The sequence below is a fragment of the Tachypleus tridentatus genome, chromosome 9, assembly GCF_004210375.1.
Source record: "Tachypleus tridentatus isolate NWPU-2018 chromosome 9, ASM421037v1, whole genome shotgun sequence".
Lineage (NCBI taxonomy): Eukaryota > Metazoa > Arthropoda > Merostomata > Xiphosura > Limulidae > Tachypleus > Tachypleus tridentatus.
Genome location: NC_134833.1, coordinates 160,617,203 through 160,635,164, shown reverse-complemented (window position 1 = coordinate 160,635,164; position 17,962 = coordinate 160,617,203). Strand labels below are relative to the sequence as shown.

Sequence of the window (17,962 nt, the reverse complement as noted above, 5' to 3'; positions counted from 1 at the left end):
ACAGTGAGAAAAAAGTCAAAACTAAGTTGGACAACTCATTGTTTTATCTGATAATAAGTTGCTTATTATAAGTTAGAAACAATTCTGCATCTTTCAAGTTGAAAAGCAGTTAAATGATAATTTCAACTTTGGGCTCGATGTAAAACGTTACTTGAAGATGTGTGATAACTGAAGACATCTCAAAACTACCTCCTGTGAAGTGAAACGGAGTCTCTCAGATGGAGAAGATACTATTTTTTGGAAACATATTTTTGAGTACAAATATTTTAATAATGGATCTCTCCCTTAACTAGAGGCAAAGTAGTGATTTTTGGGTGGTAAGGCAAAGAGCAAGAACTTTGTCTTGGGGGATTGCTTACACTGGTAGGAGTCTGGAATCTTTTTTATGCAACTATGAAATCCACATACTGGTAACATATATCATTTGGTCATTAGTAGTTAAAGAGAGATGGCTTTTCCAAATGGCTGTCTCACATTGCTAGCAGTGGTCATGCACACATCGGTTTATTCTTGCATTTTGCATTTTTAATTCTCAAATCAAATGATGTAATTCTTCTTCATTGTCTATATGATGTTGGAAATCTTTATCTGACCTGGCAGAAAGCTTCCTACCACTACACTCCTTGTTAGTACTAAGCCTATTTTTGAGCACAACCATGACATCTTTTGACTTGATAAACAGATTTTATTTAAAAAGGGCTGACTGGAAAGTCCACTGTGATGATATCCACAGCAGCTGTACAGGCTGCACACTGAAAATCTCAAAACTTTGCACATGTAGGTGGGTAATCAAGGAATAATGATAACATGCCAAAGAGTAGCACACTTTCAGTTACTCTCAGAAAGGTTTGAGTTTTCTGCTTATCATCTATTGGGCTTTGATTTGGAAAATGGTTGCAAGGAAGGTTCATGTTGTGAACCCATCAGTTACACAACAAGATGTACTCTTGTTAACTATAATGTTTGTTGTTGATGTGGAGAGTCAAAATTCAGTCAGTTTCTATCTGATTTAAAAACTGTATGTTCTCATTGTCTATATTAAGTCCTATTGAAAATGTTACCAAAATATAACATAGCCTGGATTCCTTATGTCCAATATCTGCCACTGAAAGAACCCTGTCTGAGGAAGATCTGATAAAGAAAGCTAAGTAGACATACTAATAGTACAATAGGTTGCCATTAATTCTAAGAAAATTATGGAAATGGCTCACTAGTGCAAAGTTTAATATTCACTTGTTAGATTAATTCTTGTATGTTTGTGGGAGTAAAACTTGTGTTATTTATTACCTGGCTTAAACTGTAGCATAATCTTTCTGGTGTTAGAAAATTAAAATTAAAGTAACTTAGCTGAGAAATAGTAGTTATTAACATAAGTGACCAAAAAATATACATATTTGCCTAAAGTTTAATTGGGAGTAGCCTTTGTAACCTTTATTTTGAAGTAGTCTTATTAAATCACATATTCTAATACAGACTTCACTTAGCAACAAGTTCACCAGTAAACATCTTATTGATGGCATTTTAACCATTTAAACTTTGTATCATGAAAGACTTGTATAAACTTGTTTAGAAATTGAATAACATATTTTAAAATTCATAATTGTATCATTAAGTGACAAATATGTTAACTGTATACATTAACAACTATAAATCAGCAATACCTCAGTGTTTTGGTAATTATTTACAAAAAAAAAACAAAGAGTTAAGCTAGAAGCTCAGCACCCTGTAATTTTCATTGTAGTTTAACTTTCCATAAGGAGTCTGGAGGATGGTATTTAAATAACATTTCATCACTGCCAAGAGTATACAAACCCCAAACCTTAGGAGGTTGGATGATTAAATCAGATTGAAAGATTAGTATCTGGACGGCGAGTATTCACGTGCTTTTATAAAATTAAATGCCTTCTTTAAACATCAGAAACCACATAATAAACTCAAATCTCTATCGTATGTAGTAACCTTAGTAAATTAATTATTAAGAATGAATTCCTTGTAACACGTGACCAGCCTTTTTTGTTTAGCTGACATGAACCCGATCTTTCTTGCCAATAGTAAAAGTCAATTGCCACTTTTTGTTATCATGTAGCTTGTTTGTTGGAAGTTCAAAAACATTTATTTCTTGGCCATGTCTGATCTCAAACGTGATTGGTCCATTGTAATCTAGATCAAGCATACCACCCAGTTTTAGTGGTTGTTTTTCTAGTTCATTTGAATTATGATTCAAAGGAACAGTTGCTCAAGAAGATCTTCGACTGTTGTAACGTGAGTGTATTTTTCAGCAGAACCTTCAGTGCTAACTTCAACTGTGACAGTGTCTGTAGGATGGGCACCATTCTGGAGGCTGGCACTCATTACTCGATGTACAGAATCGCCTACTGTTTCAGAATCTTTGTCTCTCTCTCCTTTTTCAAAGGATGCATTTGGTCCTTCAAGTCCTAGGCCTATTTCCTGGATTTTCTCAGTATTGATAAGTTGCGTAGATCCTTCGCCTACTATTTTATTTTTTGTTTTCACACCAGCAGGAATTTCATTGTAATCAGGAACCAGATCACTTGTTACTTTGCCAACTATAAAATTGTTTGTATTGTTGTAAATTTTATTTCTCATGTTAATTTCAGTTTCTCCTTCATGGGAATTAGTTCGATTATTGGTGTTTTCACAAGTAACTTCTGTTTCATCCGAATTGCATGAGTCATGAAAATAACCTGAATGGGTGGTTTGGGTTTGTAAATCACTGAGAACTGAACTTTTATGTGTAACGTCGCCTGTCCAACCTTTGTTTAATACACATTTTTGTTTATAATTGACTTGGTTCGTCTGCTTCAGAACGTTTTTATACGTGTTCGTTTCTGTTATAAAGTTGTCATTTTTCATCTCTGTTTTCTTTGTGGCACCAAGAGACGCAGTTACATGACCGACTTTCATGGATCCTATATTTTGGGGTTTCCTAGTCATTGTGACAGGTTTTGTTGAAGATTGACATTTGTTGCCCGAAGGATTACCAGAGAACTCCTGAGTGGCAGTGATTAATTCACCAGAGGCTGCACCTCCGCTAGACGGAGGAGAAATAATTGGTAAGACGAATTTGCCAGGAGCATCAGGTTTGGGGAATGATGGTTTTACTGCAAAGTATAAAACATACTTGAGTTCCGATACTCAATATTTTTAATAATTAAAATTTCTGACCAATTTCCGAGTATATTTAAGATTGATATACTTTAAAGAATTGTGCTAAAATATATTATTAGATCAAGCAAAGATTGTGTCGTAAACTTAACAACATAAAGATGTCACATTATTGAAACACACGCACACAAATGTTAAGTTTACAAAATATATTATTGTATCAAGCAAAGATTGTGTCGTAAACTTAACAACATAAAGATGTCACATTATTGAAACACGCGCACACAAATATTGGTTATTTCACTGTTAATTATTTATGATTATTAATTGAATAAACATACTTGGACGACTCCTATAAATTTCTGTAACATGGTGACATCGGTAAGTGCTACAAGTACACATGGCTGGATTTTTTGTAGGTTCTGCTACTCTTACTAGCCTGTCTGATGTCCTGTCGTCGTTTTTCTGGACAAGTAAATTAAATTTCATTCGTTAAAAATGCAACATTTTTTACTGGGATGAATGTCTATTCTTTTTAGTCTGTGGATTAAAGTGGAAAAAATCACAATAATTACCACTCAGTTACTATGCTAGTTTTAAAATAGTAAAAATATTACCCATATGTAATATAACTGATTTAAAGAGGCTACAGAAAGTATGGTTAAGTTTCAATGTAAATAAGCATGCTTGTCATGCAATTTTTCCTGTCTTTTACAAACTAGTTTTTTTCATTGTGTTTAGATAGCCGAGCCCTTAATTAATATGATTGGTATTTGTGAAACGTACAATTGTCTTGTTTTTGCTATTTTTTGTAACTAGTAAAAGTACTGGTGCCAGGTAACGGCACTTGTTTCGTTAGCTTCGCGTGAAAGCCCTGTCTTTTGCCTTTAACCTGAATTTCAACTTGGATTGTCCCCTGGTGGGTTAGCAGTAAGTTTACGAACGTGCAAGTTTTCCTGCGGAGGACACGACAGAGAAAATTCGTTGTCCACTGTCCGGTTTTGCGCCAAAAAACAGTTTTACTTAGATTGTTATACTGTGTGCATTGTTTACCAGCACGTGCAAAGTGAAGGATGTTTGTCAAACACGTATAAATAAGGATGTGAATGTTTTAAAGGTTTTAGAATTCGTCGAAAGTCAGAATTAGGAAAGTTTGGAAATCTTCGTCACGAACTTAATAAATACACGAAGCACCACCTGCTCTATAATTTGGATAGATTTGGTTGACACACTGCAGGTCTATATAATACTATAAAAAAAAACCTATACACTGGATAGGTGAGGAAACGTGTTATCGGCCACGATCCACTTCATTTTTTATTATACAGTCTCACAATAGCAACTATAATAAACTCAATTATTCCGAAAATGTTTAATCTCGAAGTCTTAAGTTCAAGGGAGGTCCAGTGAAATTTACACTTTGATCAGCGTTTGTTATTGAATTACACTAGTTTCGGAGTTGTTCTTACAGCGAGAACAAAGGAGGTTCAAACCAACAGCAGGTTTGATACTTTTCTCTAAGATACAGAACCAGCTCTATTTGGTTAATTTGTGTTTAGGGTTACTGATGAGGAGTGGTAAAACTAGTATAATACACGTTGATCAGAGTGGTAAAACTAGTATAACACACGTTGATCAGAGTGGTAAAACTAGTATAACACACGTTGATCAGAGTGGTAAAACTAGTATAATACACGTTGATCAACGTGGTAAAACTAGTATAATACACGTTGATCAACGTGGTAAAACTAGTATAATACACGTTGATCAGAGTGGTAAAACTAGTATAATACACGTTGATCAGAGTGGTAAAACTAGTATAATACACGTTGATCAGAGTGGTAAAACTAGTATAATACACGTTGATCAACGTGGTAAAACTAGTATAATACACGTTGATCAGAGTGGTAAAACTAGTATAATACACGTTGATCAGAGTGGTAAAACTAGTATAACACACGTTGATCAAAGTGGTAAAACTAGTATAATACACGTTGATCAACGTGGTAGAACTACTATAATACACGTTGATCAACGTGGTAAAACTAGTATAATACACGTTGATCAACGTGGTAAAACTAGTATAATACACGTTGATCAGAGTGGTAAAACTAGTATAATACACGTTGATCAGAGTGGTAAAACTAGTATAACACACGTTGATCAAAGTGGTAAAACTAGTATAATACACGTTGATCAACGTGGTAGAACTAGTATAATACACGTTGATCAACGTGGTAAAACTAGTATAATACACGTTGATCAACGTGGTAAAACTAGTATAATACACGATGATCAACGTGGTAAAACTAGTATAACACACGTTGATCAGAGTGGTAAAACTAGTATAATACACGTTGATCAGAGTGGTAAAACTAGTATAAAACACGTTGATCAGAGTGGTAAAACAAGTATAACACACGTTGATCAGAGTGGTAAAACTAGTATAATACACGTTGATCAACGTGGTAAAACTAGTATAATACACGATGATCAACGTGGTAAAACTAGTATAACACACGTTGATCAGAGTGGTAAAACTAGTATAACACACGTTGATCAATGTGGTAAAACTAGTATAACACACGTTGATCAGAGTGGTAAAACTAGTATAACACACGTTGATCAGAGTGGTGAAACTAGTATAACACACGTTGATCAACGTGGTAAAACTAGTATAATACACGTTGATCAGAGTGGTGAAACTAGTATAACACACGTTGATCAGAGTGGTAAAACTAGTATAATACACGTTGATCAGAGTGGTAAAACTAGTATAATACACGTTGATCAACGTGGTAAAACTAGTATAATACACGTTGATCAGAGTGGTAAAACTAGTATAACACACGTTGATCAGAGTGGTAAAACTAGTATAATACACGTTGATCAACGTGGTAAAACTAGTATAATACACGTTGATCAACGTGGTAAAACTAGTATAACACACGTTGATCAGAGTGGTAAAACTAGTATAATACACGTTGATCAGAGTGGTAAAACTAGTATAACACACGTTGATCAACGTGGTAAAACTAGTATAATACACGTTGATCAGAGTGGTAAAACTAGTATAATACACGTTGATCAACGTGGTAGAACTAGTATAATACACGTTGATCAGAGTGGTAAAACTAGTATAACACACGTTGATCAGAGTGGTAAAACTAGTATAATACACGTTGATCAACGTGGTAAAACTAGTATAATACACGTTGATCAGAGTGGTAAAACTAGTATAACACACGTTGATCAGAGTGGTAAAACTAGTATAACACACGTTGATTAACGTGGTAAAACTAGTATAACACACGTTGATCAGAGTGGTGAAACTAGTATAACACACGTTGATCAGAGTGGTAAAACTAGTATAATACACGTTGATCAGAGTGGTAAAACTAGTATAAAACACGTTGATCAGAGTGGTAAAACTAGTATAACACACGTTGATCAGAGTGGTAAAACTAGTATAATACACGATGATCAACGTGGTAAAACTAGTATAATACACGTTGATCAGAGTGGTAAAACTAGTATAACACACGTTGATCAGAGTGGTAAAACTAGTATAATACACGTTGATCAACGTGGTAAAACTAGTATAATACACGTTGATCAGAGTGGTAAAACTAGTATAACACACGTTGATCAGAGTGGTAAAACTAGTATAATACACGTTGATCAACGTGGTAAAACTAGTATAATACACGTTGATCAGAGTGGTAAAACTAGTATAACACACGTTGATCAGAGTGGTAAAACTAGTATAACACACGTTGATCAATGTGGTAAAACTAGTATAACACACGTTGATCAGAGTGGTAAAACTAGTATAACACACGTTGATCAGAGTGGTGAAACTAGTATAACACACGTTGATCAGAGTGGTAAAACTAGTATAACACACGTTGATCAGAGTGGTAAAACTAGTATAATACACGTTGATCAACGTGGTAGAACTAGTATAATACACGTTGATCAGAGTGGTAAAACTAGTATAACACACGTTGATCAGAGTGGTAAAACTAGTATAACACACGTTGATCAGAGTGGTGAAACTAGTATAACACACGTTGATCAGAGTGGTAAAACTAGTATAATACACGTTGATCAGAGTGGTAAAACTAGTATAAAACACGTTGATCAGAGTGGTAAAACTAGTATAACACACGTTGATCAGAGTGGTAAAACTAGTATAATACACGATGATCAACGTGGTAAAACTAGTATAACACACGTTGATCAGAGTGGTAAAACTAGTATAACACACGTTGATCAGAGTGGTAAAATTAGTATAATACACGTTGATCAGAGTGGTAAAACTAGTATAAAACACGTTGATCAGAGTGGTAAAACTAGTATAACACACGTTGATCAGAGTGGTAAAACTAGTGTAATACACGTTGATCAACGTGGTAAAACTAGTATAACACACGTTGATCAGAGTGGTAAAACTAGTATAATACACGTTGATCAGAGTGCAGATTGAACTGGGATTATCCTTGAACTTAAGACTTCGAGATTAAACGATATTTGGAAGACTAAAAAACACGATCAACTTACCTTGATTTTTGGCATTCTTCCATGGTTCGGTAAAAGTCTTATTTGATCTGCAATGAAAGGATAAGCACAAAAAAAATCAGATTTTCCAAAATTATCGGAAACATTGAATCCAGTTTTCGACTTTGTTCTAAATCAGTGATTCTTAACATTTTACATCGTCTTACACCCTGAGACTCTCCAGGGTATTACCGTGACCCCTATAATAATTTTTGTAATGGTGAACTTTGCGTAAAGGTAGAATAAAAACAAAACTATATAAAGATCCTAATTTATTGAAAATGTTACAAATAAATGACCTTGAGAAATGCTACAAGTGATAAACAAATGCAAAATCCGTGGAGTTACTGAACATGATACAAAACCCACTTATTCACTCAGTGTTGGGGTTGATATAATATATAATGAGAAAATATATTAAATACGATGGAAACTTTGATATTTACATTTTAAGTTCGATGTATTAATATTATATAGTTAGAAAAATTAGACAATTCAAAACGTTGTAATATATGAAAATTGTTACTCAAAATTAGACAGGTGGTTGTGCAACAAGCATCTCGATGTGGTTCAACTCCCGCACTTCAGCCTGTTTCTAATTGGTGGGCACTTTCCATAAAAACTACAAACTGCTCCGTGATTTCCCCAATAATTCCCAAACCATCGGTGACCCCCGAGAAACTTCAAACGACCCCAGGTTAAGAACCACTGTTCTAAGTTAATGCAGTGTGTGTATTTACCCAATACATATTTTAACATGATTTATGGGTGCAGAGCCTTCACGTTTAATGTTGAACACCTGATAAATGTCGTTTTAGAAGTCAAACTGACCAAAATAAGTTAAAATATTGGTAAGTAATTTTAGCAACAAAAGAACTGGTACGATATGTCAGTTTGGAGGTTACAACCTGTAGTACTGTTGTAACCCGTAGAAATACAACTTGTGGAACAAATATTAAAAACCAGTTGCGTATCTTCTTTTACCCATCATCATACATCAGGCCAAGTGGTTAAGACACTCAACTCGTAATCAGAGGGTCGCGGGTTCGACTCCTTGTCACACCAAACAAAACTTGCTCTTTTAGCCGTGGGGGCGTTATATGTCTCGATCAATCCCACTATTCGTTGGTAAAAGAGTACCCCAAGAGTTGGTGGTGGGTGGTGATTAGCCGTCCCTAATTAGCAGTATAAGACGAGAGGGAAGGCAAGCGCAGATAGCCGTCGTGTAGCTTTGCGCAAAATTCAAAAACAAACAAACAAACTGTCACGAGTTCCAGTCAAGAACAGTTTAAAATAAAATAAAAACTTGTCTGGGGAAGGTTAATTTGATGTGTTTGAAACATTTCTATATGTAATTAAAGACGATTCTTCCAATAAGAAAAACACATATATCACGTGTGTTTACCTATTGATCTCTCAACCACGTTTATATACTTCAAAACTTTTTTTTTAATTTCGCACAAAGCTACTCGAGGGCTATCTGTGCTAGCCGTCCCTAATTTAGCAGTGTAAGACTAGAGAGAAGGTAGCTAGTCATCAAAATCCACCGCCAACTCTTTTACCAACGAATAGTGGGATTGAGCACACATTAGAATGCCCCCACGGCTGAAAGGGCGAGCACGTTTGGTGCGACGGAGATTCGAACTCGCGACCTTCAGATTACGAGTCGAACGCCTTAACCCACGTGGCCATGGGTGGCCCTTCAAAACTGACCACACGTGATTACTTTTGATGGAACTAAAGTTTTAATCATACATGTCACCGGTCATACAGAATTGTACCGTTTTATCCCTTATAACAAATGTTTGAAATGTCAGACATTTTGTGGATTCATTACCCTGAAATTGTTACAAAATCTATTGGATGAAATGCTTAACAAATTGTTGTATCTTCCACTTTTTTTTTTTTTTTTTTGAAAATAGGACCAGGCGACAAGCGAAAAATATTTTAAGCCTATTTTTCCATGAATCGAAATTCTATTTTAAAAAAAAAATAAAAATTTCTGAAAAGACGACAAATATTTTTGTTATTGTTAAACGAAATGACTTCTTTAAGTAATTCAGTTTAATATAAATACATATTACTTGGTCACTCATATTAGCCTCCCAGTGGCATAGCAGTATGTCTGCGGACTTACACCGCTAGAAAATGGGTTTCGATACCTCTGGTGGGCTGAGCAGAGATAGCCAATTGTGTAGCTTTGTGTTTAATTCTAAACAAACACATATTAAAGTATTTTTTATATTTAAATTCACAGTCTTTTTGACACTTAAATTTCTTTGAGCCAATTTGTGGATTTTATTAGTCCTTTAGAAGGACCAGAAAGACGTTCCTGATGATACACTGGTAACGATAAATTCCTGAGTTCGATACTTCACAGTTAACACAGCACAGCTAATCCAATGTGCAGCTTTGCGCTTAACAACAACATTAAAATAAAACACCAAGACAAAACGAATATACTATTACGAAGTAAAGGAAAATATTTACCGAATAAATATTTTTCGTAAGGTAGATAGTGGTAAGGCCCGTGAAATTCCAGTAAACCCATCGCCACGACGTCTTTGCGCAGCTTATTGGCCAGTCTTCGTACAACAAGGTCTTCGTTCTTTCGTCCGTACCGCAGCTGATGTTTCTTTAACTCTTCAAGATCTTCGAACAATCTTCGCTCTAACTGGTTCCTACTGAGAAATTACTTACTTTTTGAAAATGGTTAAAGCAGTTCTAAGGCTTTGAGACTGTTTTCTCTATTTAAACTATTCTTTGACAAAAGTCTGTCTCTGTGTGTCAGCTCATGTAAGGCTTTAAGACTGTTTTCTATATTTAAACTGTTCTTTGACAAAAGTCTCTCTCTGTGTGTCAGCTCACGACTGGTGAACCGCTGAATCGATTGTCACCAAATCTGACATGTACCCTTAGAGCACATACATCCTAGGGGTCTTTACTTTTCCCTTGCGCATTGAATTAAAACTTCAGTCAATGTATCTAGAATCAAAGGTGCTTGTATGCATTCAGATAATATGGAACAGTACCTTTTATAACACTATGTCCAAACTCTTTCAGTGTCAAAGGGTGTCTGAAAACTTACAATGCTAGAAACCTCGTTTCGATACGTGTGGCGGAAGAATACATACAGCTCACTGTATAGCTTTGTTATGAATTTGAAACGTACGAATACTATATTAAAATCTTTAAAGAGTGAAGAAAATAACAACAGATAATTTAATCATTAAATATACATATATTTAAATATATCTTTTACTGAAATAAATTCAATACAGTTAATTACACTACAGTAAAAGAACGTCGCTAGAGGACGCCTCAAAAAATGTAGTTAATAAATCTTTGAAAAATCTACTCAAACAAAGCATTATTTATAAAAAAAATATTACCACCTTGATATCTAGAAATCAGTTACATACAAAATTTGAATTTGAAAGCCGAAAATACAGTAAGAGACCAGACGTAGTCTAGTGGTTAGACACAAGGTTCGAGATCGCAATATGCCACTAAACAACATTTGTAGTATCATCTGTGTGCGCGTTATAAAAGTGACACTCAATTCTGCTATTCGGTTAACTAAGCCGTGGTTGGTTGTTTTTATCCTGGTCAGTTCTAAGTTATGAGCAACCATGTCTAAAGCTTGGAGTCTCTATAGAGCAGGGTTATTAACCCTAATTGATGCCTAAGGTGCCATTTATACTGAGTACATTGAAAACAATGCATAAAATATAAGAAATAAAAAACATAGCTTTATAAGACATCAGCACTACTAAGGAAAGGTACAAACAGTCAGATCTGACAACATCACCATATCATACAATAATGGAACACTTGCATATATATGTGTGATTCTGAAAAAAACAACAAAAAACGTTTTTATTACGCGATGTGCAACCCCAACATCGCGAAATCCTGTGTGCATGCAGATACGCAATAGGGGTCACGACTTTCCCGTTTCTCCTCGCGGAAAACTTTATTTTTGTCTATTCGAATGTACAGAAAATGTGAACAGCTGAATTTGCTGCGCGTAGTGAAGCAAAACGAAGGTGAAAAGGTCACATGCAGATTCAACGTTTATGAAGTTTTGTCTTTGGATTACTGTACAAGGCTGCAAGTCATTCATAGCCACCACGAACTGTCATCCCTAACAACTGATGACATCCCAAGTAAGCACTGTTTGCTAATCGTTCATAGCCACCACGAACCGTCATCCCTAACAACTGATGACATCCCAAGTAAGCACTGTTTGCTAATCGTTCATAGCCACCACGAACCGTCATCCCTAACAACTGATGACACCCCAAGTAAGCACTGTTTGCTAATCGTTCATAGCCACCACGAACCGTCATCCCTAACAACTGATGACACCCCAGTAAGCACTGTTTGCTAATCGTTCATAGCCACCACGAACTGTCATCCCTAACAACTGATGACACCCCAAGTAAGCACCGTTTGCTAATCGTTCATAGCCACCACGAACTGTCATCCCTAACAACTGATGACACCCCAAGTAAGCACCGTTTGCTAATCGTTCATAGCCACCACGAACTGTCATCCCTAACAACTGATGACATCCCAAGTAAGCACCGTTTGCTAATCGTTCATAGCCTCCACGAACCGTCATCCCTAACAACTGATGACATCCCAAGTAAGCACTGTTTGCTAATCGTTCATAGCCACCACGAACCGTCATCCCTAACAACTGATGACATCCCAAGTAAGCACTGTTTGCTAATCGTTCATAGCCACCACGAACCGTCATCCCTAACAACTGATGACACCCCAAGTAAGCACTGTTTGCTAATCGTTCATAGCCACCACGAACCGTCATCCCTAACAACTGATGACACCCCAAGTAAGCACTGTTTGCTAATCGTTCATAGCCACCACGAACCGTCATCCCTAACAACTGATGACACCCCAAGTAAGCACTGTTTGCTAATCGTTCATAGCCACCACGAACCGTCATCCCTAACAACTGATGACACCCCAAGTAAGCACTGTTTGCTAATCGTTCATAGCCACCACGAACTGTCATCCGTAACAACTGATGACACCCCAAGTAAGCACTGGCTGCTAATCGTTCATAGCCACCACGAACTGTCATCCCTAACAACTGATGACATCCCAAGTAAGCACTGGCTGCTAATCGTTCATAGCCACCACGAACTGTCATCCCTAACAACTGATGACATCCCAAGTAAGCACTGGCTGCTAATCGTTCATAGCCACCACGAACCGTCATCTCTAACAACTGATGACACCCCAAGTAAGCACTGTTTGCTAATCGTTCATAGCCACCACGAACCGTCATCTCTAACAACTGATGACATCCCAAGTAAGCACTGTTTGCTAATCGTAAGGGTATTCGGCTAGTATGATTGTTTTGCTCATTTTTGTTAAATTTCAAGATAGTAACAAGATAGAGAGAAGGTAGCTACTGAGCATCACCCACCGCCAACTTGTGGGTTACTCTAATCAGATAATGGCACCTGACACTTACTCTAATAACGCACTCACAACCTCAACTTTCGGAGCACGGTATTCTTTCTTTTTTCTTCAACTTGTTACGAACCTTGGAACTTATATTCAAGGTCCGTCACGCTAGGTACTAGGTGGCGCTCGGCCGATAGACTTATACACATATAAATTAACTGAGGGATTTTCAGGAAAGCACTAAAAATGATTAGTTATTAAAATATTTCCAGGCGGTTACCGGTACCAGTATTATAATTAATATGTAAAGTCGAAATGTTTGTATCAAAAGAGATTTCACTTTAGGCTTTAGTGGTGTCAAAAAGATTTTTTAAAAATAAATAAAAAAACCATTAAAAACTAATTGTATCATGTGCCAAAACTGACATTTGTCTGACTTCTGTGGTTTGATGTTATGGTTATGATGTAATATATATATTTGTTTTTATATCCGAAGAGGAAGTCTTACAATTCGCATGTTCGTCTGAACTTTAAAGAATCGAGATAGAAAGTTTTTCGCCGATTATTGAATAACCCAGAAAGGATTTACTAAATTATTAACTACAATTTAACTTGTTTTTTTCCCATGAAGACACGCGCAGCACGCAAGTAACTCGAAACATTTACGTGTGTATGACAAGACAGATGGTATTCATATTGACCTGATAATGCGGTTCAGAACCATCACGCAGTAGTTCAAAACTGGGACATTTTTTAAACAATAGTTTCTAAGCCTATTTCTGGATATTTAAAATTTATTTGTAACATTTAATAGTTACAACTTTATTGATTGTTGTAACAATGTTTGATGTCTGGTGCTTCCAGCTTGAACTGCACCATAACTAAACCACATGAACGAATCGGTCACTAGAAAGACTTCTTTCTTAGTTCAGGCATAGCCAACCTTAATTTATAAATGCTAACAACAGGAAAGTTAATCAACCAAAAACACCAGCGCAGTCTTCCACTGTTACAGTGGTAATTCTACGGACTTACAACGCTAAAATCAAGGGTTCGATTCCCCTCAGTGGACTCAGCAGAGAGCCTAATGTGGCTGTGCTATAAGGAAACAAACACACAAGTGCAAACACTACTACTCTTAACCATCAAGCAGGAGTAATTATTAAATTTTTAATGCGCCAAAGCTGAAGGTGAGAAGCTTAGACGCTTTTTGAAGACTCTAACGATGGACCTCCTATTAAGCACCCCAGCACGTTAAACAATAGGTTATGCCCGCCCAACTCAAACAACTAGAAATAACGTTTTAGAGAGATTGAGAGGAACAATAATTATATCTGTAAATTACCTTTTTTTTATTGTAGTTTACGACCTACACCCCAGTGGCTCAGTAGTAAGTTTGTTGGCCTAAATGTTAAAAACTGCGTTTAGATACCTGTGGTTGGGCACAGCACATATAACCCGTTGTGTAGTCTTGTGTTTAACAACAAACACAAATTACAGTATACTTTTATCATAATTTGTTTAACAAACCATGACAGAAGTTAAGTATTTTTAATTAAAGACCTATAAAAAAAAGACTTACTTTTTCAAACTTTGCTGTATCGCGTCACCAATAAAAACTTCTTTTGAAGGACTGTTACGGGGTTCGTAAGGTTTTTCTTTTGACACTTCTACTGAAGAAACATTACTGGGTCTCTTGTTCCGAAAAGTAAGTGCCTCTGTATCCAGTTTCGATTTAACATGAGAAACATTTGACTTCCGATCTTTTGGCCTAACATGTTTTCGACTACTGACTGTTTTATATTCGCCGATAGATGGTGCTATATCACGATCTTCTTCAGCTCCTACAACTTCGAGACGTTTACGCCCGTTTTTTTCTATTTCACCTTCCTCAACAGACAAATCATCTGATTGTTCAGAAAGATGTCTTGTTGCTAAGATCTGTGTTTGCCTTAGTGAGTTATCTACTAGCAGTAAACTATCTTCCCTATTTGTTTTCAAGAGGTTTCCTCTTTGTTTTATATTATGGTTCTCATCTCCATCTATTGCTTCTAGATCATCATTCAGTTGTATTTCATCATCAACGTTTTCTCTATGGAAACCGTTCTGATTTTCTAGCATCGGCTTCTTCTTTTCACTGTCCATTATTGTAGTAAATTTATTCTCTGGTGAATCTTGATTGTAATTACCTTCTATGGACATTTCACCTTGTAGTTTAGTAAAAGTAAGTGATAAGGTCGTGTCTTCCAAAGACGACATTGATGTTGATTTTTTTTGTCCTAAGCCATTTTCTTTGTTTTCCTGAATTTCAGATTCTTCTATCACTTTCAGAGATGGCCTTGTTAAGTCAGTTGTTGTAATGCTTGATGGAATCTCATTCAATTTTTCTTCATGTGACCTCATCTGAGATTTGTTCTTTTCATGACCTTTAAACTCACCTGTACCGCTTGTGCTAATGTTACCACCATTTTGATTTCCCCCAAGCTCTCCTTTTTCTTGGTGATTATATTCATTGTCATTATTTTCATTTTGCAAACTGTTTTCTTCGCTAACGTTGCCCTGAATTTCTTTTGTTTGTCGGTTGCTTTGCACGTTATTTCTTTTAGGATCGCCACTTTCTTTAACTTTCTTGTTATATTCATTAGATGAAATTGTAATTTTATATTTTTTATTTTCGCTTACTTTGATGTTTTCTTCGTATTCTTTATAATTTCCTACCTCAACCTTCCTTGTCTTACCCCTTATCTTATCATCATATATATATTTCTCTGGGGAATCTTCCGTTTCACTAGTTTCTTCTTTTTTCCAAGTGTTTCTGTGTTCCAGCTCTCTTTCATTCACATCTTCATAACTCTTTGATCTATCACGCCCCATTCTGTCTTTTCTTATTTCCCGTTTTTCATCTTGCCCATTAATGTTATTGTCGCTTTCATCTTCATATTGTTCTCTGCTGTCTTCTTCAATGTATCTAATCATTCGCTTGTGAATTTTATCTGTTCTTGACTGTCTCGTTTTTCTAAGACCATTATTTTCATGCACCTCAGAGCCATCAGAATCATCTGTGTTTTTCTCTGACATCTTTCCTCTTGTAGTTTGACGCTTTATTCGTCTTCTGTGGGGTTCACTTACTCTGTCTTCATCTGACGTTTCATCATCTTCAGACTCATACCTTTGTTTCTCTTTCCTTTTCTTTTTATTATCATCAGAAGCAGATACGTATACGTTGGTGATAATAGCTTGTCTCACCCGTTTGTTCTCTCCTTTATTTCTGCTTGTCGTACTGTCAGAAGACGTCTTCTTCACACTGTTCTTTAAATAGTACTCTCGTTCGACAATGTTCAAACCTCTCTGGACATCTGGAGAAGACATATGAACCTGGACATCTATATCTCTTTTGTCTTCTTTGCTCTGGTCTGTTTGCACAGACTCTGAACGTGTTTTTCTCTCATCAAGTAGAGACTCAAGGTTAAACTGACTGATCTTGTTGTCTAAAGAAGGTGATAAGCTCTCTTCTGATGGAGTGACTTTCTGTTCTGGTGCTTTTTCTAACTGTCCAGTTATCGACCTGACAAGATATGTCAATATATTCTTAAGTTAAACATACATATGTTTTTTTTTTTTAGTTTGGGATCAAGATAAAAACTTAAATGTTTGTTATTTCCTTTATTCAGTTTCAAACAGTTTACTTTTTTAAATTAGGTAAGTTAAGATAATGTCACTATTAACAATACGTTAAGTAATTAGAGTTCAGGTGAATATTTCGTTCTGAATAATGTTAAGCAGAGTTTGACGCCGTATCAGTATTCACTTCTTATCCAATCATTCATTGTTTGAGAGTCAATAATCAAAGAAACAAAACACATTAAAGATTAAAATGATAATTAAGTAGCGCCCTCTATTAGGGTTCTATTAATTTACGTTTAGTAATGAGAGTTAGCTGAAGTATACAAGAATTTTGGCCAGAGAATGATAATATTTTTTTCTCAAGTTACTTAATAAATAACCTATTAGACAGTCTCGCTTTAGATTGATTTAACGTGCAGTTATGAATGCACACAAAAGTATATGATACTATAGACTAATAACCTATTTATCCCTGTAATGATAACAGGTAGAAGTGAAAAACTATTTATAAATTGAAAATATTCACAGACGCATTATTGTAATTGAAAATCTGAAAATTTCGAGCTGCCATCTGTGAGCATCTACGTGAACTAAACTTCAATGCATTCTCTAGGGGAATTTTCTGAGTTAATTTCTCTTACAAAATACGGGCCGGCATGGCCAAGTGTGCTAAGGGGTTCGACTCATAATCCAAGGGTCGCGGGTTCAAATCCGGTCGCACCAAACATGCTCACCCTTTCAGCCGTGGGGGCGTTATAATGTTACGATCAATCTCACTATTCGTTCGTTAAAGAGTAGCCCAAGAGTTAGCGGTTGGTGGTGATGACTAGCTTCCTTCCCTCTAGTCTCACACTGCTAAATTATGGACGGCTAGCGCAGATAGCCCTCGAGTAGCTTTGCGCGAAATTAAAAAACAAAACTTACAAAATACATGTATTACTTAATAAGATTCATCATTTTAAGTGATTGAAGCGGATAAACCTTTTAGAATAGAGTCTACTTACGAATTACTTTATTTTATGATTATGTTTGCATAAAAAAAGCAGTTAAAAAGCTTATATTTTAAAACCAAAATGAAAAAGATTAAATTCTCCAATATGATGGAGAGTAGCTCTGTACAAAATATTAAATATTTTAACCATGTAATGTTAATGCAGTATCTGAATTTCAAGTTTAGGAAGTAACTGTTTTACTTCACTTAATAAGAACTTAC

The 17,962-nt window shown here is 35.9% G+C and overlaps 1 protein-coding gene across 1 annotated transcript in view; it reads right to left on the bottom strand.

Moving 5' to 3' along the window:
- The window catches only part of LOC143227549 (uncharacterized), a 105,713-nt gene that overhangs the window by 10,113 nt on the left and 77,638 nt on the right, over window positions 1-17,962 (bottom strand). The window contains exons 10-13 of the mRNA XM_076458983.1: window positions 14,708-16,690; window positions 10,177-10,370; window positions 7,690-7,736; window positions 3,468-3,591 (exon numbers count right to left, since the gene is read on the bottom strand). Coding sequence (XP_076315098.1) covers window positions 3,468-3,591; window positions 7,690-7,736; window positions 10,177-10,370; window positions 14,708-16,690 — 2,348 coding nt within the window. The remainder of the gene's footprint in view (window positions 1-3,467; window positions 3,592-7,689; window positions 7,737-10,176; window positions 10,371-14,707; window positions 16,691-17,962) is intronic.